Below are 22,057 nucleotides of genomic sequence, written 5' to 3'. Positions count from 1 at the left end.
CAGACGGCAGCAGCGACGCGGTCCTGGTGTGGGGAGGTGAGGGTGGGCGGAGAGTGACCCCGGCCCGAAGTCGTGTCGTCTCGAGTGCTGGCTGGAGCACAGGGCTCTGTCTCCCGCATCTAGGCTCGCGGTCCGCCCGGTCCGCCGGCGGCTCGAGACACTCGGCGGAGCGTTCGCATACCACGCGACAGCGCCCAGCACGACGGTGGTGATGAAGACCGATCCTCCGAGCAAGTCGGAGAGGAGGAGCGGGAAGTCGGCGCGGTTGGCGACGGCGACGGCGGTGAAGACGTCGGGCGCGCCGTTGCCGAAGGCGAGCAGCGTGATGCCTGCCACGTCAGGCGGAAGGACGAGGAGCTCCGAGAGGAGAGTGAGCTGCGGAATGAAGAAGAGGTCGGCGGTGGATCCGAGGCAGCAGATCGTCAGCAGCAGCAGCAGCGCGCAAAGCGGCGCGAATGCCGCCGGCGAGGCGCCCAGCTGACAGTAGTAGAGAGGGACGTAGGAGCCGAAGAGGCCGGCTGCATCGGATGCGCAGTGCTGCCTCGCGAAGGCGCAGGAGTCTGCCGCCGCCTCAATGAGATCGCGTGAGCAGAGCGAGTGGTCGTCTGCCATGGCGAAACCTGCAACTTCGGGGAAAGCGCGGCACAGCAGCCAGGGCCGTTGGCCCCGCCACCCCGGCGCCGCCACCCAAAAAAAACACATAAGTACGACGTTGTGTGTCCTGTCGTCTGTTGTTTGAGTTGTGCCCTTGTTTGTGCCCTTGGCACCGTGGAGTGCTGGGGGGGGCGACAGGGAGGATGTGGCCCTGAGTTATGTGTACGCCGACTCAGGGTGTGTGGCAGCCAGATGGCTGTGTGTCTTGTGAGCCTGTTTGTGTCTGTGACTGTGTGTCGCTCGTGCGTGTCGTCATCATCTGTCCAGCGTCCACCCATACCGCGTTGGTGTCCAGTCCGAGCCTGGCTGTTCTTCACCTTTCTACCTACCTACCTGTCCGAGTTAGCTCCGAGTAGAGGGGGCGTTATTTTTAATAATAGAGGGGGCGTTCTGCAGTTAAGGGGAAACCCGGTACTACACGGAACTAACCCTCGCGCCTCGGAGATCCGTGAGCCGTGTAGCGTGTTTACTTTACGGCCCTTTCCCTGCGAACGCGCACCCCCCAGGGCTAGGTAAGGCTCTCTAGCCCGTAACCCGATGCCGATCATCTGGCCCGCTGGGTTTCCGGCCCTGTGGGATGTGTGAGAGGTTACCGACTGCACTCCAAAGAGCAAAGTGCTCCAACTCAGCTCCCTGGCACGACACTGGGCACAGCGCACAGGACTGGCGCGCACTGGCACTAACACAGGTACACCACGGGAGAGCCGCCTAAGCGACTCCTGCGAGAATTTCGGCGAATGCCATCCCTATAAAAAGTGTGAAGATCGCCACAACCCCCCGGAAAGCGGAATTCCTGGTTCTCCCTTCAGCCTTCTCCCTCGAGCCTTCTCCTAGGATTCCTAGGCCTTCTCCGCGCCACTCACAAGCCTGCGCCTGCGGCGCTCCCTCGTTCCGACCCCCCCCCCCCCTCTCTTCTTTCCCCGCTCCCTCCCCCTTCCCCCACAAGGCCACACCCTTCTCCACCACCACCTCCGCAGCCTCACTTTGGCGGCGTCACCGGCAGCCCCATCGGCACCTCGCTTCCCGCGGGGACGGCCTGGTGCAGCGCCGCGCCGGGGACGGGCGCCTAGCGCAGGGAGGAAGGGAGCTGAGGGCGGGGAGGACGCGCTCTCGTGCAATGGGCTCGGAGCAGCGACGCTCGGGTCGTGCTATCTGGCATCTACGGGACGAGGCCGCGACCGCCATCGGCGGAGCGTAGGCGGGCTGCGGCGCGTAGCCTAGAGAAGACTCCAGGAAGGGTCAAGGAAGGCTCCGCCGCCGGAGGCGCGTGTGGGTCGGGCTGCGGCGCGCGGCCTGTCGCGGGCGGGAAGTGGCGCGCCGCGGCTCCGGTCGGCGAGGAGAGCGAGAAGCGGGTCCCCTCCGTCGCGTTGAGATGGCGCGTGACTTGCGCGGCGGTGAGCGGCAGGCAGAAGCACGCGCAGACGCCTATGGGAGGGTTCCGAGCAGGCTCCACGAAGGTTGCAGGGAGGCTCAGGGCGGCAGCACGCGCAGGCGCCGTCGTCGCAGGCGTCGCAAGCACAGGAGGGCGGGATGTGGAAGGCCTGGCGCACCTGACCTCGGGCGGAGCTCGGGTGATCTCGTGCGATCTCGGGGTGTGGAGGGTCGGCTCCGCACACACCCGGCTCCGCACGGTCCACACCAGCAGCACCATGCATACCATCGACGCCGTCGACGCGGCGTTGACCAGACGGCACTCGTTTGGCACGTGGCTCGGCAAGCTGCCGCCGTACTGGCAAAAGGCAGGCGCGCCTGGTGTTGCATCGCGGGCGGTGGGGTGTGCGCGGCGGTAGCGTTTGCATGCCGGTGGTGTGCGCGGGTGGCGGGTTGGGGGGAGCGTGGCGGGCGGTCTGGGCGCGCCGAAGGTTGCGAGAAGCCACAGTCCGCCGACGAAGACGGTTAGCAACTTGCACGAGCCCGCGTGCCCAGTCACGCGCCTACGGGAAGGGCCCGGCGTCTGCAGGAGAGGCTCCCCGCCGCCCTCTTCCTCGCTCCAGCTCGAGCCACGCGCTCGTACAGCATCGCGGGCAAGAGAGGAGGCACGCAGCAAGCGACCAGTGCGACGGGCGCGTCGCTAAGGCACGAACAGAGCCCGTCGGACCACGTGCCGCGCGGGGCGGTGGGCGGTGGAACGAGCATCACGCGGTACTGCCCGCCGATGGCGACGGTGGGAGGCATCATCGCGTACTCGTGGCCGGGGCCGCAGCCGCAACAGCCTCCGCAGCAGCCGCAGCAGGAGCAGACGCAGCTGATCAGGTACCCGAGCAGTGCCATCGCCATGTAGGTGACCAGGAAGGCGGCGAAGGGCAGCCCGGCCGGCAGAAATTGCACGACCGCCTCGGCAATCTTCTCCCGGTCGGCATGGGGCATGTCGGTGTCGGCGATGCTCTTGCGGACCTCGTCACAGATCTCGTCGTAATTCTCCTGCACGGCGAGTCCGGTCCAGATCCCGCACGCCAGCGCGACGCCGAGGGCGACGAAGCGGTAGAGCATACCACCTCACCACTGGACCGTCCGGGCGCCTACGCATAAATAAAGAAAAACGCACCCCCGCTACTGTCAGGTCCCCGCCCTTGCGATCTTTGTGCAGGGTTCTTTGTGGCGCCTAGGCAAAATTCTTCGCCGCGTTCTTTTCTTTTTGAGCCGGTGTGTGTGCCAGTCCGCGCCAGTCCGCGCCCTTGTCGTGCCAGTGTGCTGTGAGAGAGGCTTGTATTTTAAGAATTCTTTTTGATTTCAGCGCTCGTTCGAACGGGAGGGAGAAAAAGAACGTGTCCCACGCACATGCACATGCACATGCAAGCGCCCTCCCGCTAGGTGGAGCAGACGGCGCGTCCGTACCGCAGCAGCGCGACCATCTCCTTTTGCCGAAAGAAGAGCAGCGTGGCCACGATTGGCACCGGCGCGCACCGCGCGAGCAGCGGCAGCGAGGTGGCGCCGTGCGCCCAGCGGAGGAGCAGCGCAGCGCCGAGGCCGTTGGAGAGGGTCATGCCGCCGCCGTACAGCGCGTCCAGCGCGCGCGGCCACTCGCCTCCCCACATCCACCAGGAGCAGCTGGTCGCCGAGCCGAGCTCTAGCGCCACGACGGCGCCAAAGTAGCGGCCGAACGCCTCGGGCGCGACGCTCATGGCAAAGCAATGGCCGGCGAGGCAGAGCCAGTGGTGCGCAAGCATCATCGCGTTGTACTTGATCGCGCACAGGTCAAATAGCAGCATGCTCCCAAACACGTTGGCAAACACCGCCGCGAAGACAGAGGCCGAGCCTGGAACGAGCGCGGACGCTACCCACAGCGAGGGCATCACGCAGACCTGCGGCAGCAGGCCGAGGAAGTTGCGCCAGCGCGGCGAGCCGCCGTCGAGCTTCGTACCCATCTTGTGTACGGCGTAGCGCTGCGCGGCGGCAAAGGCGGCGAGGTAGAGAGCGGTCAGCGTGGCGACGCTCGTGAAGTCCGCACCCTGCGAGCGCGGAAGACCCGTTGTTGATCGTGCGTGTGCGGTGTCGGGCGAGCTGCAAGCAGCCGGGGTGGGCGACCTGCATGCAAGCGTCTTAGAGTTGCATGTGTGGTGATGCGAGCTGGGCTACCTGCATATACACGTACACACTGCAAGCAGCCGGGGTGGGCGACCTGCATGCAAGCGTTTTAGAGTTGCGTGTGTGGTGATGCGAGCTGGGCGACCTGCATATACATGTACACACTGCAAGCGGCCGGGGTGGGCGACCTGCATGCAAGCGTTTTAGAGTTGCGTGTGTGGTGATGCGAGCTGGGCGACCTGCATATACACCGTACATAGTTTGTCTTCTGCGAGCGGATGTGCGGCGCTCCTGCGTTTCTTTCTTTTCAAACACTCTCCACGCACTCTTCCAACTCTTGTCTTCACAGATAAAGGAAAGAAAGAAAAACTCCGGCGCCGCTCAAGCTTGTGGAGCTGCTCTTCGACGCCTGTGTCGCCTCGCCTGCAGGGGGAGGGGGGCGCGATATGGCTTCCAAGGCAAACGATCAGCCGAGCCCCGCCGACGTGGTGATCGAGCCCGCCGACCTCCGCTTCGAGGTGTCTCTCTCGCGCGCCTCCATTCAGCACCTCGCGCTGCGCAACCTCGCCTGCGGCCGTCCGGTGGCCTTCAAGATCAAGACGACGAACCCGAAGCGGTACCTCGTGCGCCCAAACGCGGGGATCGTATGGGCCGAGGGCGCGGCCACCGTCTCGGTCCAGGTGGGCGTGCAGAAGGCGCTACCGCAGCCCGGCGACCCAAAGTCTCGTGACAAGTTCCAGGTCCGACTACGCATCGCGCGCCCTGCCAACCTCTGTTGTCACTGCCTCATCGCTGCCCGCCTCACCACGCCTAGCCCCTCCCGCTCCCGCACTCACCTGTCGCCACCGCCGCCCTCGCCGCCCCATCCGCACACCACCGGCCCCGCTCCTTCGGCCACAGCCGTCCCCGCTACCCACCTCGCCGTTACCCCGCCGCCCCGTCTGTTGAATCGCCGCCGCCCGGCATCACCTACCGCCCTCCTCTGTCGCCGCCTCACATGCCGCCTCTCCCTCCCTGCCGCCCCTCCCTTCCCACCCGTCGATATCGCCTGCCCTAGCCCTAGCCCTGCCCTCACCCTCACCCTCTTCCTCACCCCTCCACCCTCCGCCCTCACCCTCACCCTCACCCCAGCCTCAACCCTCTCCCTCTCCCTGCGGCCAGGTGCTCACTCTGCCCCTCGACAAGGCCCTCACCGAAGAGATGCTTGCGGCGCACGGGCAGGTGCGGAGACACCTCCGAGACACCTCCGAGACACCTCCGAGGCACCTCCGAGGCACCTCCGAGACACCTCCGAGGCACCTCCGACACACCCTCCGAGGCAGCCTGCCGCCTCTCGCCCGCCCGACTACGGCCACCGCCTCCCGCCTCCCGCCTCCCGCCCCCAGGGGAACGAGGCGCTGCGCGCACGGGTCGCCGCGCTGTGGGCGTCGGACGCCGCAAAGGCTGCCTGGGTCGACAAGGTCCGACACTTCCTAGACACTTCCTAGACACTTCCTAGACACTTCCTAGACACTTCCTAGACACTTCCTAGCAAAGGCTGCCTGGGTCGACAAGGTCCGCCCACCCAGACACTCTGAAGGACGCCGGGCCAGCTCGTGCCTGTGCTTGGGTGTGGAGAGGGGAGGGCTGCCTCCGGCGCTTGCCCCACCACTACCCCTACCTCCGTGTGTGGAGGACCCCCCCCCCCCCCCCTTCCCCCGCCAGGTCCGCTCCTCGCTCGTCGCCGCTGACTCCGGAGGCGTGCGCGGCCTCTCCATCCCCGAGGAGCGGTCCGCGGCCTCTCTAGATGCGGACACTCTCTCCCCGCACACCTCCCCGCACCCCCCCGCACACCTCCCCGCACCTCGCCGCACCTCCCCGCACCTCGCCGCACCTACCCGCACCTCTGCCCGGCTGTACGCAGCTGCACGGCCCCTGGCTCCCATGCTGACGCTGCCGACGTGATGGCGCGCAGGCCCCTCTCCCCCTTCGCCTCGGGCAACGGCCCGGCGCAGGCTGCGGCGACGCCATACCACCCCGCCCTCGGCACTCCCTCGGGCAACGGCGAGATGTAGCCGAGATGCAGCCGAGATGCAGCCGAGATGCAGCCGAGACGCAGGCGAGACGCAGCCGAGACGCAGCCGAGACGCAGCGCACACTCGGGCAACGGCCCACTCCGCAAGGGCGGGCCGTGAGGTGCGGAGAGGTGTCAAGAGGTGTGAAGAGCTTCTCTTCACAGCGGCGCGAGCTGCGGACAGGTGGCCGCGCGGGGGGTGCGCCTGCCTCCTCGCCGGTGCCACTCGCAGAGTCGCTCGGCTCGCGAGACCTAGATGCGGGACCCCAGATCCAGATCTCCCCAGATCTGCCCTGATCTCGAGACCTAGATGCGGGACCCCAGATCCAGATCTCCCCAGATCTGCCCTAGATCTCGAGACCTAGATGCGGGACCCCAGATCCAGATCTCCCCAGATCTGCCCTGATCTCGAGACCTAGATGCGGGACCCCAGATCCAGATCTCCCCAGATCTGCCCTAGATCTCGAGACCTAGATGCGGGACCCCAGATCCAGATCTCCCCAGATCTGCCCTAGATCTCGAGACCTAGATGCGGGACCCCAGATCCAGATCTCCCCAGATCTGCCCTGATCTCGAGATCTAGATGCGGGACCCCCGTCCCCTGACTAGCGCTCGAGAGGACACGTACTCCGCTGTGCACAATTGCGGCAGTCTCCAGCTGTCTTCAGCTGTACTCGTGGCCCCTGGTGCTCCGCCTGACTCGAGGCGTGTGTCTCGTGGCGTAGGGTCGCGAGACGCCCTCTCGCCCCGCGACGCGATCTCGTCGTCGCCGCTCGTCGACCAGGTCCCGCCCGCCACGCGCACCCGCGCCTTGCACTCTGCCTGCCGTTGCCAGCTCCTGCCCGTGTCCGGGTGTGGTTGACGCGACGGACAGCCCTGGGCTGGGGCCCTGCACCTTGTTGGCCGCTCACCGGCCCTTTCCTTAGGTCGCAACGGGCAAGCCGCAGACACCGCCCTCCGCGCCGCCCGCCGCGCCTCGTTCCGCCGCGACGGGCGCCTCTTCGGGCAGTGCGGCGGAGGCGGAGGCGCAAGATTCGCCGAGATCAGCCGAGATCAGCAGAGAGTGGCGCCTCTGCTTGCTGCCTCCCGTTCCTCCCACTGCGCCTCCCCTCAGCGAGTGCATGGCTGTGGTCTCGGACGTGTCCCCGAGCCTCTCCCGAGCCTTCTCGGAGCCCTCGTGTCACAGGGCTTGCGCGCACAGCTGGATGCGTCAGAGGCGACGCGGCGGGCGATGCGACAGCAGATGGCTGGCGCGTTGGCAGAGTACGAGCAGGAGCGGTCGGCGCACGCACGCGAGCTGGCGGCGGCGCGAGAGGAGTCGGAGGCTCGAGACACCTCGAAGACACCACGAGACGCCATCGATGCCTCGCCTCCCAGAGCCTCTCCACAAGACCTCCAAGACGCTCTCCAGACTCACCAGCGCCGAGGCGTGACACGTCCACGACGCGTCCCGCAGGCGACCGCCGCGGCGCTGCGGAAGGCGCTCGAGCAGGAGCGCGCCATCGCCGCCGGCTTGCGGCAGGCTCGCGCGTCGCCCTCCGCCGCGTCCGGGGCGCCCTCGTCGCAGAGCGGCGGCATTTCGGCCACCACGGTGGCCCTCATCGCCCTCGCCGCTGCCGCCGCCGGCGCGCTGCTGCCGCTGTTCCTCTCTCCCGCCGCGTCGCTCGACGCGCCGCCGCTCGACGCGCCGCCGCTCGACGCCGGCGCCGGTGGTGTGTGAGAGACGTAGGTACACGGCGGTGCCGTCTCACTTCTGTCTTCTCGTCTCGCGCGCGGCGGAAGAGCTAGTGCCGCGCAAGAGATTGAGACGGAGCTACTCTCTCGCCCGGGTTTTGTGTGTCGAAATGGTGCAGGTCGGGAGTGGGGAGCGAGGCGCCATGCAAAATTGAATTAGAAACGGTTTCCGCGCTTCTCTCGGCGCGCGGGGAGAGGGCCGAGGCCACGTGAGGCCCCCGGGAGCGGGGTCGCCCGGGGTGGCGGGTGCCGGGGGTGCGGGACTGCGCGGCGCGCACGGCAGGTGGACCGCGCACCGCGCAGTCCAACCGAGCGCAGGGCCAGGGGCACGGGGTTGGCCTTGGCGCGCGCTTCCACTTGCGCATTGCGCACACGTGGGCCGCCCGTTATTGCGGCTTGGACGTCGTATCGATGGCGCCGTTAATTGGACTTGGACCATCGTTCTTGGAGCAGCTGCGCGGCGACGGGCGACGCCGACGGCGGTCGGCGCGACGCCCCCCGACGCGTTCGCGCGCCCACACGGCGTGTGTGACACACGCCTCACGCGAGAGCGCCACGCCGGCCCACGCCCCCCGTACCCCGAGCTGCTGTGCCGTTTGATCAAAACGTCGGCGGGACGACACGACTGACACGAGTCACGACTTTAACCCGCATGCTTCGTGCGTGCTGTCTCCCCAGACTGTGTAGTACTCTCTGCGCTGAGGCGAGGAGCCGCCGGCGACGCGGCCGCTAATCGGCGGGAAGGCCAAGAAGGAGTCTCGCGGGGAGACTCGCGGCGAAATGTTATCTGTCCGCGCCGCGCCCTCGAAGTCCTCGCGAAGCTGCTGCCTTTGCGGTGGCGTCGGCTGTGGCTGTCGCCTCCGCCCCAGCGGCGGTGGCTGTTGCTGCGGCTGCTCCTGCTGCTGCGGCTGCGGTTGCTGAGGCTCAGCTTGCTGAGACTCGGCATCCGACTCATCGCGCGGAAAAGTCGACGCCTCAGCCGCGTCCAATCGGGCCTGAAGCGTACGAATCGTCCGCTGGTAGGCACCCACCTACATGCACAACGTTGTGTGTGATCGTTCAGGGTCGGAAGGGTCAGGATGAACTCGAATCACTTTGGGGGCTCAAGGTCACGGTCTGGGTGCGCCTTGGAGCGCAGCTGCTCTGCCCTCTCTGTCAGGAGGGACTTGTTCTCGCGCCGGAGGGACTTGTTCTCCGAGGCCAGCTTGTCGGCCCGGCGCACCCATTTCTCAGCCTCCCGCGACTGCCAGGCGAGTTCCTCAGCAAGCTGCTCGTTTCGCTCGAGCACGCGCTTGGTGGAGGCGTCGAGTTGGCTCTCAGTGAGCTCCAACAGGCTCGCCTTGGTCTCCTGTAGCATGACGAGCTGCTCTCACCATGGCTCTACCTAGCTAGCGTGTAGCGACCACCCGCCAACCCGCGCCTGGAGCTGGCAGAGCATCTCCTTCTTGAGGCCATCCTTCTCGACGAGATGCTTCCGCTCCAGATCGACCACCAGCTTCTCATGTCGAGCGGCCTCTTCTCGGGCCCGTGCCAGCTCCGCCAGCAGCGCCACGTGCGCATCACGGAACGACTGCACCCTCTCCAGCTCTTCAGACTGCTCGCTAATCAAAGCGTGCAAGCGCTCCGCCTCGTCGCGAGCCTCCTGCTGCTCTCGCCGGCGCGAGTCGGCGACGCGCTCCCTATCGCGATCACTCCGCTGGACCAGCGACTGCAGTCGCTCCTCGAGCGTCAGCACTGATTCCGCCTTCTGAGCAACATCTCCCTTGAGGTGCTCGATGATGTCCCTCGAGTCTTCGCGCTGTTGTTCCAGTGCTGCTGCTAGCCTCGCCTTCTCGCGATGCGTTTTCCTGCAGGCAGCCTGGCACTGGCGAAGCCGCTCCTTGAGGTCTTCCACGACACGATGGCCGCTTCCATCCTCCGGCACCGGCGCATCGTCGCCGCGCGAATCGGGGGCCATATCGAAACGACCTTTGCGCACGTCCATCCGATTTCTTCACACTTGCAAATTCTTTACATAGCCGTCCCTTCTCCAAGTACGCGCATCCGTAAGAATTTCGTAGCCTTCCCTTCTCCAAGTACGCGCATCCCTCTAGGGTGGCCTGAGTGCGAGCAGACGCGGCCGCGCTGCGCTGCCGCGTTCCCCGAGAGGAGGCAGGGAGGGAGGAGACGGCACGCAAACAAATTGCGCCGAGGCATGGCAAGCAAGGCGGTGAGGCCCGGCGCCTCCGCCAGCCGGCATTGGGTTCGGGAGTGGAGACGGGAGTCGCTGCGCCGCGAGAACTATGTTCTCATCCGAGACAGAGTCTCACGAGATCAGATGAGTTCGAGACTGGAGAAGCTGACGCACTGCTCGTCCTTCAAGTTGAGATCAAACGAAGAATAGACGCCTGGCGGGCGGCGGCTCGCCGGGTTGCCCCACCAGACCTCGTTTGTACCCGTCACCTCCCCCTTGAGTAGGAGGGAGAACTCTTGCAGGCACGAGCCCTTGCTGAGTGTGGCGCCTGGCATGATGACGGACCGAGAGCGCATCGTCGCACTGCTCTCGAGCGTGACCGGCGCGTTGCGTATCACAAGCCGCTCGACGGTGTGGCACTGGGGGTATGTTTCTCGTCCAACGGTCGCGCCCTCGCCGACAGATAAGAGGTCATACTCGAGCGCACGGCCCTCGATGTACGCATTCTTGCCGACGCTCGCGCCCATCAGGCGGTAAAAGATGTTGTTGAAGACGGAGCCGCCGAGGAGGAGCGACATGTGCTCCATGGAGCCTTCGAGCAGGATCATGCCCATCCACTTGATGACCGAAAATGGGCAAAAACGGGGTGATTTCGGTCATCCGTTAAAATATCTGAAGATCTGACCGGGGGATTCTCCCCAAACCTTGCTCAGCTGATCCAGCCTGGGGGGAAGGCCAGCCCTGGGCAAAGAAACCAGCACCTCATCAGGCTTCCCTGAGCGTCACAGCTCGGTGATCGCGCCGGCCGGACACCACTCAGACGGCTGTTCCGGGCATTTGAACGCGACCTTCGGGGGCAAAGACATGGGCTCTATGGCTCAGACTGGACTCCTCTTGGTCCCTTCTGATGCCCTAGGCCACACCTGGGTCTTACCCGGGGTCCTAGGGGGCGGGCTGGGTTTGCCCCCCCCAACTGGCCCGAGGGACCTTAAATAGTGCGATTTCCCACCAATGCCAAGCGAAAAATAGGCCACCAAAAATCGCCAAAAATCGCACTAATCTCGACGCGCGTTTAACGAAGGACTCACTGAGTTGTGGATGGACGCGCGGTGCGTCTTGGCGCATCCGATACAGGGAATCGAGTGTCGAGGCTTCCGCCGACAGAACGCGACGCATTCTGCCCTCGCGTGCCAGGTCCGATGCTGCGACACGCCCAGTTGCGTTGGCTGGGTGTGGTCAGGCCAGGCGGGCTGCTGGATAGGAGATCACCGCTGCGCAGGCCCTTCGAGAGGTGACTGGTACGGCCGCTCCAGTGTGGCCGCCGTGTGTGCTGGCCGCAGCTGCAGAAGCCAGCTGCATACTGCACCGGCAATGCCCTTGGCCGGAGGCGGTGAGGCAGCATCTCTAAAAAGTGTAAACCCTCGGACCGCCTCGCCTCGCTTCTTCCTGCATGCAGACTCTGCATACGAGTCGCAGCTCCTCAGGTGCGCCGTCGACGGGTCGGCCGGCGCGGAGGCGCCTTGGATGCAAGCCGAGCTGCAGAACCCGCTCTCCAACGACCCTCGCGGCGGGGTAAGCGCGGAGCTGCAGTTTTGCCATAGTGCGCGGAGCCATCCTGCCAGGACGGATGATGTGGCCGCCGCGGAGGTGATCGTCCTGTGTCTGCATCTGTGGCTCAACTCGCTCGTGGGGGACTGCGCCAACTCTACAGCTCTGAGCCGCGCACGGCCAGTCATCTCGGCGGCAAAGCAGACCCTCCGCACGAGCGGCGTTCCCCATGTAATGTTTGGCGCGACTGAGTACACCACCACGGTGCCATGAAGGCTTACCGTCGAGTGTGCTCGCGAGTTGGTGGTACGTTCGGACTCAACCCGTCTGTAGGCGTACAAGGCGCACGAGTCGCCCTTCACTGCCCTGAGCGACTGGCTGGTCCTCGCCTCTGCGTCCCACTGGCCAAGCATCGCACCGCACCGGATGGCTATTCCCTACGCCACCGTCGCCGAGCTGTCGCTGGTGCGCTCATCGCTACTGCATCCAGCCAAGCCGCAGCTCCTCTACTTTCGCGGGTCTGGTGGCTTCGGCGTGCTGCGCCGTAACCTGACTGCGCTGAGCCGCTTCGAGCGCGTGCACATCTCCCTCGGGGAGGACTACTGCCCTCGCTGCTCCGCCAGCGAGGTATCCTACGCCGAGGCGATGCAGTCATCAACCTTCTGCCTGGCGCCTTCTGGTCACACCTGCACAACTCGTCGCTTCTTCGATGCTATCGCGGCGGGCTGCGTGCCTCTGGTCATCGACTGCGAGCAGCAAGCGCTGCCCTTTGAGTCGCAGCTCGATTATGGCCGCTTCATGCTCTTCTATCCGTTTGCCCGCATGATGTCGGACCTCGAAGCCTTTGTGGGGTGTCTGCGCAAACTCGAGGCCAACCCAACGCGAATGCGAGAGTTGCGCGCCGCGTTGCAGCGCGCGCGCGAGGCGTTGGTCTACTCTTGGCTGCCAAGATCGTACAACGCCTCGGCAGACGTCCTGCACAGCGGGTGGGACCGCACCGAGCCGAGCGCCCTCACCGGCTACCTCCTAAGAGAGGCTATCAACACGACCAGCGGCGCTGCCCCCAAGCGCCCGAGACACGTCAGGGAGCGGGACGCAGGCTATTTGCCGCGCTTGGGAACGGTCAACCGAACGGATTTTTGCTCTTAAAATGTAAAACAGCAGGCGTGCCCCAGTGCTCAGTGACTATGTATGTAAAGAGTCAGTGCAGTCGAGGGGACGGGGGGGGGACGCGCGGCCAGAAAGAGGGCGGACGCCGCGGGAGGCGAAACCCGGCGCTTTCGAAAGCCGGCGCTTTTAAGACCCCACAGCATCGGATTGACAAGTGTACGCACTCTGTGGTACTAATCTAAAGGGCCCATCGCCAACCAATGTCCTCTCTCGGTACATGGAGAGAGCCACCTCCCTCTCCCCTCTCCCATTAAGCTAAAAAGTGCATGGACACATATTCACCTCTACAATTCACCTCATGGTGGACCGACTTGACGCTCCACACGTCACGAGCCACGCAAATGCCCGCGTCCACGCCGATCCGCCGGAGTTCCGCCGGTATTTGCGGACGGCGGCCTCGATACCCGAGACGCACGATGAGATGCGCTTGGGATGTATGCGCAGGTCGCCGTTGCGGTCTGGCGCGAGCAGCAGCAGTGCGGCGTCGTTGCCCACATCCCGGTCGAACAGGTCTGATAGCGAGGGGTGGGAGGGCAGTGTTGGGCCGGCAGGATAAGTTGATGCCAGCAGAGGCATTGAGAGAGCGGCTGGTATGTGCCTAACGAGACTCTACCACCATCGTGGGGGAGAGAAAGGGGGAAAGGCATGGTAGAATTTCTCGGCAGTCACCCGTGTCGACGAAGTAGTCTCGCGCCGAAAAGACGGTGAGCAAGTGACCTGAGTGCATCAGCTTGAAGCCCTCCTTGACAAACTGGTGCGAGCGGATCACAACCTCCACTCCGTTGCGCTCGCAGAAGCGCTTCGTGATGTCGGGACCAAACTCTGGGATGGAGCCGCCACGTTGGCCAAGGTGGACGCCGGCGCGCATGCCCGCGTCCGAGTCGCTCGGGTCGCTCCACATGGCGTGCAGCACCGCCCTCGCCTCAATCTTCTTGGACGCCTCCTCGTCCCACTCCAGCTCCTGCCGCGGGTCGTGCGTGCGTGCGTGCGTGCGTGCGTGCGTGCGTGCGTGCGTGCGTGCGTGCGTGCGTGAGTGTGTGCGTGTGCGTGCGTGTGCGTGCGTGCGTGCGTGCGTGCGTGCATGCATGCGTGCATGCATGCATGCATGCATGCATGCATGTGTGTGTGTGTGTGTGTGTGTGTGTGTTTGTGTGTGTCAACCCATCTCGGTCTTCTGGGTCCACTTGCTGCACTTGAGCTACTACACTTGAGCTGCCTGCAAAGGCCGCTTGATGGACTGGAGCGTGTCGAGGTCCCAGCTGCCGTCCCCGACGCCGCCGTGCAGGACGAGGACGGCGCCCCCGATTCTGGCCGCCAAGGGTAGCAAGTCAAAGGACGCATGGATCGCGTCGTAAATCCTACCCCACCGGCCGGGCGTGACGGCACCCAGCCTGCTCTCGCAGTGGGAGAGGAAGCCGTCCTCGCCCATCTTCTCGTTCATGTCACGAAACTCATGGTTTCCGCGGAGCAAGTAGACGCGCTCCGGGTACATGAGCTTCAGCGCAAACAAGATCGCGACCACCTCGAGCTGATGCAAGCCTCGGTCGACAAAGTCGCCGTTGAAGATGTAGCTCGTGGCCTGCTCACAGCTTGACAGTATGATGTCTATTCAGAGCCCGCCGTTGTGTTGATGCACCTTGCAGCCTGCACGTCTCCGGCGCCGTGGTGCGGGAAGCCAAAGGCGCCAAACAGCAGCAACAGCGAGCGGAGCTGCCCATGCGTGTCGCCAAAGACCTTGCACGGCGCGGGCACGTCCACCACCGTCTCCTGGTCCCTCAGTACCTGGCCGCATGCCGTGGCGAGGGTGCACAGGTTGTCAGCGTCCTCCTCCGACAGGATCCCCTCCGCGCCGGTGAGCAGGAGCTTGAGCAGCGAGTTGCGGTCGCGCCACCGCCAGTTGCAGTCGAGGCAGTCGGGCTCGTGCCGGATCTCAGCCGTAATCTGCGCCGCGTTTGAGATGATCCTTGTCGCTATCTCGTACTCGGGCGTGTCTCGCTGGCAGGCCAGGTGGCCGCGCCATCCGCCGTGTGCGCGGAGGTTCGGGTCAAGCTGGAGCTCGGGGTTGATGGCGTAGCCTGGGGAGGGGACCCGGCGTAAGAACCGGGATTTGGAGCGGGCAAGGGTAGAACAGTGCCGCGAGTCACCTGTCACATTATTGGTCTGAGGGTCCGCCCATCCTGTGGACACCCCACCCCCGCGCAGCTCCTCCCCCGACGCGGCCGCCAGCTCCGTGCGGCCGTCGACGGCAACGCGCTCAAACACGTGGCCTGCGCCCCACGCTGGAGCGTGCTTTGCAGCGGCCGGGATCACTTCTAGCGAGGGGCCCTTGGACCAGCCAACGGACTCGCGTCGGTTGGTCACAGTGTCCCTCTCTTTGCTCTCCTTGCTCTTGTCCTTGCTGGACATCACGCTCTTGCGGGGGCGGAGCAGCCCGACGTGCGGCCGGGGGTTTTGCCCGATGGACTCGTCCGTCCGATGCTGAGATTTTCTTTTTCGTTTGTAATGTGCCTTCACAACGAGGCAAAAGGATATCCACCTCGAGAACCTCGAGAGTAATGTGCCTCTCCGCGACTTCCCGTGCGCAGTGTCGTGAGAAAAGAAAACAGACAAGCCAAGGAGGGATGGGAGGACGGAAGGCCGCACCACACAGGGATTTTAATGAGAGGAGTGTCGTGAGAGGGAGTTTGGTTTACATTTACTTCCTTTTTACTTCCCTCCTCTTTTTTGTAAAAAGGCGGGAGAGAATTCTTTCCCGACATGGCACAGGCTTCCAACTTTTTCCGGGGTATGGTGTGGTAGGCTCGGCCAACCCACCTCGAGACCCTACCCCGCCTCTTGGAAGACCGGGTAGGGCTAGCCATGGGCGGTCAGGACTAGACCCCCCCCCCCCTTGGGCCGCCGAGACTACCAGCCAATACTCTGCTGGAGGAATGGTTGCCCAGGTTGTCGGGATCACGATCCCGGCGTGAACACGACTAACTGACGGATCCGCTCCTGACAGTCGCACGCGCCGCGCTGTGGCGCGTGCGACTGTCTTTGTTTGAAGTTAAAAGTCGAATCAGAGCGCCGTCGGCGTTGATCCCGATTACCTCCCACGGACCGCCCGTCCGGGACCGCTCCGGGACGCACGCCGGCGCAGCACCATCAAGCTGCTGTACGGCCCCGGCATCGCCTCCCACCCTGGCTTAGCTAGACTGAGAGATATTGTGGGCATGGTTAGTCTCCACAATATATACACTGACACTTTACCTCCCGGAGCTCGTCCCGGTCCGCCACGGCCATCCTCGGCCTCCGAAGGGCCCCCGGCCGCGGCGCGGTGCGGCGGCGTCACAAATCCGACGGCAGAGCACCGGGACGCGGTCGGGCGATCTGAGGCCCAACTAGGCGTATGCAATGCCCACCCAGGGCTATCACCTGGACCCATCAACAGGCGCCTGCGGCGCCGTGGTCACGAGGTGTTGTTCACACCTGGGCAACCATTCATGCACGCAGTACCCGCACCCGCGGAAAAAGTTGGAACCCAGGGCGATTGTCTTGGCTGGACCTGCCTTCACTACCCGCGCCCGCTCTGCCTGGTCTTGCCGCTCGCTCGGGTGAACCCGACGCAAGAAGTGTCAATGCTATCTGCAGCCTCCTTCTCCCACGCGACGCACCTCTCGCGGAGCCTAGAGCTGAGGGAGAAGATCGTCAAGGTTCTTGCGTACTCCACTAAGCTCGCCGCTCACCTCCACGGCTCGAGCAGACTCGCCGCGGCCTCCAAGCAGCTCAGTGCCGCACGAAAGGTCTTTTCGCTGCTGCACTGGGTCAGGCACGTGGACGACGCCTCCGATGCACTTGGCGAGAGCGGCTCGTTGCGGGCCCTCGCCCTCCTCGAGCTGGCGGCGGCGCTAGTGGTCGACCTGCTCGGCGACGCCTCAACGCTCGTGAGCCTCCGCCTCCTCCCGCTCTCCCCGCGCCTCGCCGAGCGCCTCGAATGGTGCGCCGCCGCCGTCGATGCGGTGCATGCGCTCGTCGCCCTGGGTGCGGGCGCGGTGCGGGCGAGCCGCATCGAGCGCCTGCAGGCGGCGGCGCCGCAAACAGCGGGCGCGGGCGCGAAGGCCGGCGCAGACCCGAAGGTGGGCAGCACAGACGCGAAGCTGCGGGAGAAGCTGCAGCTCGCGCGTCTCGCTATCGTCAAATATGCGTGCGACCTGCTCAAGGCGAGCCACGCCGCCGGGCTGAGAGGCCTGCGCGGAGGCGGAGTGCCGCTACCTCTCGCCCTCTTTGCCGGGCTCGCCTCCGGCGTCATTTCGAGTCACAAGGTTGTCGTCAAGCTGAACGGCACAAGAGAGACACACGGAACGCCAGCTAGCAGCGCCAAGAAGAAGACATCGTGACTAGTATCGTGACCCGCCAGCGTGCTGCCCGCACGAGCGCAGGTCGCACTCGCAGCAGGTTTTCGAGTAACTTCGAGTATCGAGAAATCGGCTCGTCTCCGGCTTACTCATGATATTAGCCAATGCACTACATGTAATATTAGCGCATGAGAAAATTCGGCACGTGTCTCGTGTCGGCGGCGTCACCGGCGCGACACACACGCCGGCAAACCGCGCTCTCTCTCCTTCCTATAGCTCTCTTCTCCCTCTTTCGCGGAGGAGCGCCTTGATCCGCGGACAAAGAGGCTGCAGGCTGTGGCGGCCACGCGCCCCAAAAGCGCAATAGAGCCCGGTGGCGGCGTGTGTGCAGCGCCAGGCGCCAATAGCAAGGACTCGTCTACCACGTGGTCCTCGGTCTAGAGGGGCCTTCCTGCTCCTCACCCTGCGCTCAGGAGCCACGCGGAGAGGGCCCACGCCGCCGCGGGGACAGAGACGTTGTCGTCTGCCAGCTCGGCGGGCAGCAGCTCGACGGCCGCCTAATCTCGGTCATCTCGGGTCATCTCGGGCGATCACGGGTCTCGTCGGCAGCAGCTCGACGGCCGCCGAGAGGAGCGAGATCAGGAGGACGGCGGGCGCGGCCGCGGCCGCGGTGAGAGCGGTGAAGCCGAAGGCGTGGAAGAGGCTGATGAGTCCGAGCGACGCGCTGAAGGCGCTCGCCTGGGGTCACGCGGGCCACGCGCTCCTTTGAGCAGGCGTGCCGCCCTGTGAAGAAGGCACGGCCCGGGGCTTTGTGCGACGGGCGGGAGGCGGCTCGATCTCGGTCTCGGCTGTGCTCGCCACAAACGCGGCGCTGCCCGCGACGCTCTTCGACGGCGAGAAGGGCCACTTGACAGAGCCATACCTGCGGCAGAGGCGCCCGAGGCGGGAGAGGAGTGTCTCTGCCACGGCGGTGCCAGTGCGCGGCGGGGCACGAGAGCGGCGCGGAGAGGGGCGGCGGCCGCGGGGCGAGGGCCGCGGCGCCGCACCGCCGCCCGACAATGTCTGCGACGCCGTCGCCAACGGCCATCTGGCAGATTGCGACGGCGGCCGCCGGGCTCCGCCACCCAAGTACAGTGGCGACGAGCAGGACGAGCGTGTAGAGGAAGGGGCCGCCGAGGGCCTCGGAGCGCGAGCCGCTCCTGCGGCAACGTGTCCTGGGTCGCTGCGGGCGAGAGCGGCGGGGGCGCGTGGTGAAAGATGTGCAGAGGCAGACACCGAGAGATGGCCTTGACGAGGTCGGCGGTGTCGTCGGCCTCGGCGGCGCCGACGGGCGTCGGCTGGGCTGGCTGCGCCCTCCCGGCGCGGTACAGGCGAATGATCTGCAGGAGCGGCACCGCACCGGCGAGGATGGGCGCTGACGGCGCTGGCGAGAAGAGAGGCCAACATAGCATGAATAGCGGTGCGCTGCCGGTGTGGATGATCTTGCGCGAGAGATTGGGCTGGATGCGGCCGTCGGCGGCGAGCTTCGACCAGAAAGCGACCCACATCCAGGCCGCACCCGCGCACACTGACGCGCTCGCAGCATCCCGGCCCAATGCCGCCGGCGTGATGGCCGCCAAAACGCCGCCGTCGAAGGCCACGGCAAGCGAGACGGGCTGCTGCTCGAGGCGACGCCTGCTCGCAGCTACCTTGTGCCCACCGAGTGCAGGGCGGGCGAGCGCGGCAATCCCAGATGCAGGCGCCGCTACCGAGAGCAGGAGTACCAACAAAAGCGCGGCCATTGGCAGTGTGGAAATGAAAAAAAAACGGGCGCTTCGTGTACCGACTCGTGAGTAGTTTTTGCACTAGATCTAACGCTGTTCTTCACCTCTCATCAGATAGTAACCATGTTGTAGTCCGCTGCAACGGCCCGGCCTCAAGGTCGTGGAACTGACTGCTGGACGGCCCAATTCCCCAACACGGCTAACAACATTCAAACTCACACCGCGTACACACATGCAGGCAGTACTGCGAGCCTGGACGTATGAAGAAAGAAGAAAGAACAGACAACCCAGGGAGGGATGGGAGGACGGCACGCCGCCACCACACAGGGATTTTAAGGAGAGGAGTGTGGTGCTAGCCGTCGCCCACCCTCGGGCGTCTACCACTTCCTATCTCTCTTCGCAGTTTCTCACCAATTCTCGCAGCGACCTTCATGCCACCTCTCGTTCTTCCCACTCTCGTCCTCGTTCTCTCTCCTGCTGTTTCATCCTCTGACTCATCGCTCTCCTCGGCCTCGTTCTGAGACGCCGCTGCCGTCTGCCTTGCTCTCGCTGCTTCTCTCGCCTCTCTGCGTACCTCCGCCCTCCTCGCGGCATAATTTGGCCCCTCGAGTTTATCGAGCTCCCCTCGCGCAAGGACCACATTTCTGACTCGCACTCCGATCATTTGCCTCCAAGTCATGTCGTTGCCTGGACGTACTGTACTTATCTCTCTCTATCTCTCTCTCCTGGTCTCTCTCTCTCTCTGGACGTACGCAGTGGTACATGTAAACCGGCTCATTTTCGACGACGTTTGCGGATTCATCGATCGATCGGGGTCGAGGGGGTGACTGACGGCATGGGTTGCGGTATTCCAAAGGAGGAGTTTCTGTTTAGTGGGTGCCTGTGCTGCTACCACACCTGCGAAATCAACAGTGGCTTTCCTGGGCTCATCTGCTGCACGCAGGAGTATGAGAAGTGCTGCTTTGCGGGCGAGAATTGCTGCGCTCTGAAGGGCGACAAGTCGATTGAGAATCCTCTCCCAGTGCACTTCAAAACGAGCGGCATCGACGACGACAAGCTCGAGAACGAGCTCATGTGCCAGATCGCGCTGTACTGCTGCACGTGCGGCTTCAAGATTCCCGTCATTTGCTGCAAATTTAAAACCGCCTGCCTTTTCTGCAAGGGCGTCGGTGCCGTGCCATGGGTCGATGAGTACGTCACGGACTACGTGTGTGCGCTGTGTGGGTACCGTTTGTGGCCGAAGCCGATGGGCTGCACTAAGCCCCCGCCGGGAATGCTGGGCGCCGCCGGGGCTCCTCCTGCGATGTCGCCAGCGATGGAGCGGTGAGGGAAGAGCTGTGGCCTCCGCGCACTCCCACAGTGCAAAGATCATACTCGGGCGAGCGTTCCTTCCTCGGCGATGGCGGATCGGTGAGGGAGTCCCGCCGAGGGAGCGCGCCTTCCATGAGTGGCATGTCCCACATATGTTGTTGTTGTACCATAACCCCCACGCCCCGCGCCTTTTTTTGATCCTTTGAGCTCTGTGTGGTGCACCCAGAGGCGCGCTGAGCGCGTAAACAAAGAAAGAAACAATCGACTGCCAAACGGATTTAAGGAGCGCGTCCCGCCCTGCGGATCTGCGCTCCACGGTGGGCACGTGTCGTGTGTCTCCGATGAGCGCGATGTCCGAACTCCGTGTGCGGGGTGTGCGTCGCGACACGGTCGCCGCGCGAGAGAGCCGTGACCCGTGTAGCGCGCGGCGCCGGGGGGGGGGGGGGGGGGGCATACCGCAACAAGTGGGCAGCGAGCCGCTCCGGGCGCGGGGGACACATGAAAATGTCCCTAAATCCCATCGTCTCGTCTCAGAGTTTGACCGTTTTTATTTATTTATCCCTCGAGGCGCGAGCCGCGTGATCTCGCACTTGTGGCAAGACGAAGCGAATTGGAATCGTCCAGTCGCGCGACCTCTCGTCGCGGGAGAGCTCGGTGTGGCGCGTCTCGCGTGTTCGCGGCCGCGAGACGCGACTTCGTCATTCAGCTTTCAGGACAAACAACACGCAAAAAAGTGAAGCTGGTTGCCAGTGCGAATAGGCTGACAGCCTGTGTCACTCGAGCTGTGTGGTTATACAGAGTAACTCTCTACACAATGTTTTCTCTATCGCTAGCACCGGGTCCTCGATCCGCAGTGAGCCCAGTGAGAGTTGCTTCGGCCCAGCTGTTCCGGGTGTTCGGTTGCCGCTTTGCGCTGAAGCGAATTGGAATCGTCCAGTCGCGCGACCTCTCGTCGCGGGAGAGCTCGGTGTGGCGCGTCTCGCGTGTTCGCGGCCGCGAGACGCGACTTCGTCATTCAGCTTTCAGGACAAACAACACGCAAAAAAGTGAAGCTGGTTGCCAGTGCGAATAGGCTGACAGCCTGTGTCACTCGAGCTGTGTGGTTATACAGAGTAACTCTCTACACAATGTTTTCTCTATCGCTAGCACCGGGTCCTCGATCCGCAGTGAGCCCAGTGAGAGTTGCTTCGGCCCAGCTGTTCCGGGTGTTCGGTTGCCGCTTTGCGCTGTTCCGCCACCGTTGCCGCCCCGCCGCGGGTATGTGCGCGTTCTGCGCGGGATGATTACGCTCTCTCTCTGTCTCATGTCTAGCGAACGACTACCTCGGCGAGGTCTGATGGCGACCCGAAGCGCGGCTAGCGGGAGTCGAGCTTGCACACGGCCTCGTACTCGAGAGGTAGCTCTGCCCCGGCGCGCGGTCCGTCCTCGAGCCTACGGCATGCACACACCGGTCAGGGCGCAGACGGTGCCGTGCAGTGTGCTCAGGGCATCGTACACGAGGGCTAAGACGACCCGGAGAGCGTGTCGTCTCTAGTCGGAAGGCACGGGTGTCTGTGCTCCGCTTCTAGGTCCTCGAGCCGCACGACCACCGAGAAGGCGTCCATGTCGATGGAGCGCACGGTGGCGGTGGTGCCTGCGGCGAGACATCAGGGAGGGTGAGGGGAAGCGTGGGAGGCGGCAGCGGGGGGGGGGGGAGTGGGGGGTGCCGCCGTGCTCTCCACCCACGACGGCGACGCGCGCGCCCTCCTTCGGGATGACCGTCTCGAGGTCCTGGTCGGCGGTGGGCGGCGAC

The 22,057-nt window shown here is 64.7% G+C and overlaps 11 protein-coding genes across 11 annotated transcripts; 3 read left to right on the top strand and 8 right to left on the bottom strand.

The window, feature by feature from the left end:
* Positions 1 to 161: 161 nt before the first annotated feature.
* Positions 162 to 612, bottom strand: EMIHUDRAFT_238088 (hypothetical protein; the record flags this gene model as incomplete). The annotated part of the gene is made up of 1 exon (XM_005777372.1): positions 162 to 612. A coding segment is annotated over one exon (451 nt), but the record flags the coding sequence as incomplete, so codon positions are not given.
* Positions 613 to 1,490: 878 nt separating this feature from the next.
* EMIHUDRAFT_443739 (hypothetical protein) lies at positions 1,491 to 3,148 on the bottom strand. The gene is made up of 7 exons (XM_005777371.1): positions 2,663 to 3,148; positions 2,512 to 2,588; positions 2,273 to 2,403; positions 2,150 to 2,204; positions 1,934 to 2,079; positions 1,828 to 1,857; positions 1,491 to 1,720 (listed from the first exon to the last, which is right to left on the bottom strand). Exons 1-7 carry the CDS (start codon positions 3,142 to 3,144, stop codon positions 1,634 to 1,636), a joined length of 1,008 nt encoding a protein of 335 aa, XP_005777428.1. The 5' UTR covers positions 3,145 to 3,148; the 3' UTR covers positions 1,491 to 1,633.
* Positions 3,149 to 3,461: 313 nt separating this feature from the next.
* On the bottom strand, positions 3,462 to 4,424 carry EMIHUDRAFT_238086 (hypothetical protein; the record flags this gene model as incomplete). Its single annotated transcript, XM_005777370.1, has 2 exons — positions 3,462 to 4,103; positions 4,419 to 4,424. 2 exons carry the CDS (start codon positions 4,422 to 4,424, stop codon positions 3,462 to 3,464), a joined length of 648 nt encoding a protein of 215 aa, XP_005777427.1.
* A 201-nt stretch (positions 4,425 to 4,625) lies between these two features.
* On the top strand, positions 4,626 to 7,952 carry EMIHUDRAFT_115704 (hypothetical protein; the record flags this gene model as incomplete). The annotated part of the gene is made up of 6 exons (XM_005777369.1): positions 4,626 to 4,919; positions 5,341 to 5,400; positions 5,565 to 5,639; positions 5,884 to 5,948; positions 6,938 to 7,016; positions 7,689 to 7,952. The coding sequence occupies 6 exons, from the start codon at positions 4,626 to 4,628 to the stop codon at positions 7,950 to 7,952; spliced, it is 837 nt and encodes a 278-aa protein (XP_005777426.1).
* A 649-nt stretch (positions 7,953 to 8,601) lies between these two features.
* Positions 8,602 to 9,923, bottom strand: EMIHUDRAFT_238084 (hypothetical protein; the record flags this gene model as incomplete). Its single annotated transcript, XM_005777368.1, has 3 exons — positions 8,602 to 8,794; positions 9,061 to 9,314; positions 9,381 to 9,923. 3 exons carry the CDS (start codon positions 9,921 to 9,923, stop codon positions 8,602 to 8,604), a joined length of 990 nt encoding a protein of 329 aa, XP_005777425.1.
* A 356-nt stretch (positions 9,924 to 10,279) lies between these two features.
* On the bottom strand, positions 10,280 to 10,753 carry EMIHUDRAFT_238083 (hypothetical protein; the record flags this gene model as incomplete). The annotated part of the gene is made up of 1 exon (XM_005777367.1): positions 10,280 to 10,753. One exon carries the CDS (start codon positions 10,751 to 10,753, stop codon positions 10,280 to 10,282), a length of 474 nt encoding a protein of 157 aa, XP_005777424.1.
* Positions 10,754 to 11,663: 910 nt separating this feature from the next.
* EMIHUDRAFT_238082 (hypothetical protein) lies at positions 11,664 to 12,836 on the top strand (the record flags this gene model as incomplete). The annotated part of the gene is made up of 2 exons (XM_005777366.1): positions 11,664 to 11,951; positions 12,021 to 12,836. The coding sequence occupies 2 exons, from the start codon at positions 11,664 to 11,666 to the stop codon at positions 12,834 to 12,836; spliced, it is 1,104 nt and encodes a 367-aa protein (XP_005777423.1).
* Positions 12,837 to 13,455: 619 nt separating this feature from the next.
* On the bottom strand, positions 13,456 to 13,725 carry EMIHUDRAFT_73998 (hypothetical protein; the record flags this gene model as incomplete). Its single annotated transcript, XM_005777365.1, has 1 exon — positions 13,456 to 13,725. The coding sequence occupies one exon, from the start codon at positions 13,723 to 13,725 to the stop codon at positions 13,456 to 13,458; it is 270 nt and encodes an 89-aa protein (XP_005777422.1).
* Positions 13,726 to 14,127: 402 nt separating this feature from the next.
* On the bottom strand, positions 14,128 to 14,433 carry EMIHUDRAFT_59897 (hypothetical protein; the record flags this gene model as incomplete). The annotated part of the gene is made up of 1 exon (XM_005777364.1): positions 14,128 to 14,433. A coding segment is annotated over one exon (306 nt), but the record flags the coding sequence as incomplete, so codon positions are not given.
* Positions 14,434 to 16,474: 2,041 nt separating this feature from the next.
* EMIHUDRAFT_238079 (hypothetical protein) lies at positions 16,475 to 17,233 on the top strand (the record flags this gene model as incomplete). Its single annotated transcript, XM_005777363.1, has 1 exon — positions 16,475 to 17,233. The coding sequence occupies one exon, from the start codon at positions 16,475 to 16,477 to the stop codon at positions 17,231 to 17,233; it is 759 nt and encodes a 252-aa protein (XP_005777420.1).
* A 117-nt stretch (positions 17,234 to 17,350) lies between these two features.
* On the bottom strand, positions 17,351 to 18,972 carry EMIHUDRAFT_469241 (hypothetical protein; the record flags this gene model as incomplete). Its single annotated transcript, XM_005777362.1, has 5 exons — positions 17,351 to 17,748; positions 17,786 to 17,929; positions 17,990 to 18,113; positions 18,238 to 18,390; positions 18,467 to 18,972. 5 exons carry the CDS (start codon positions 18,970 to 18,972, stop codon positions 17,650 to 17,652), a joined length of 1,026 nt encoding a protein of 341 aa, XP_005777419.1. The 3' UTR covers positions 17,351 to 17,649.
* Between the last annotated feature and the right edge of the window lie 3,085 nt (positions 18,973 to 22,057).

The sequence above is a fragment of the Emiliania huxleyi genome (assembly GCF_000372725.1).
Source record: "Emiliania huxleyi CCMP1516 unplaced genomic scaffold EMIHUscaffold_261, whole genome shotgun sequence".
In the NCBI taxonomy this organism is placed as follows: domain Eukaryota; phylum Haptophyta; order Isochrysidales; family Noelaerhabdaceae; genus Emiliania; species Emiliania huxleyi.
The sequence above is the reverse complement of the archived record's forward strand: the minus strand, read 5'-3'. Positions and strand labels throughout refer to the sequence as shown.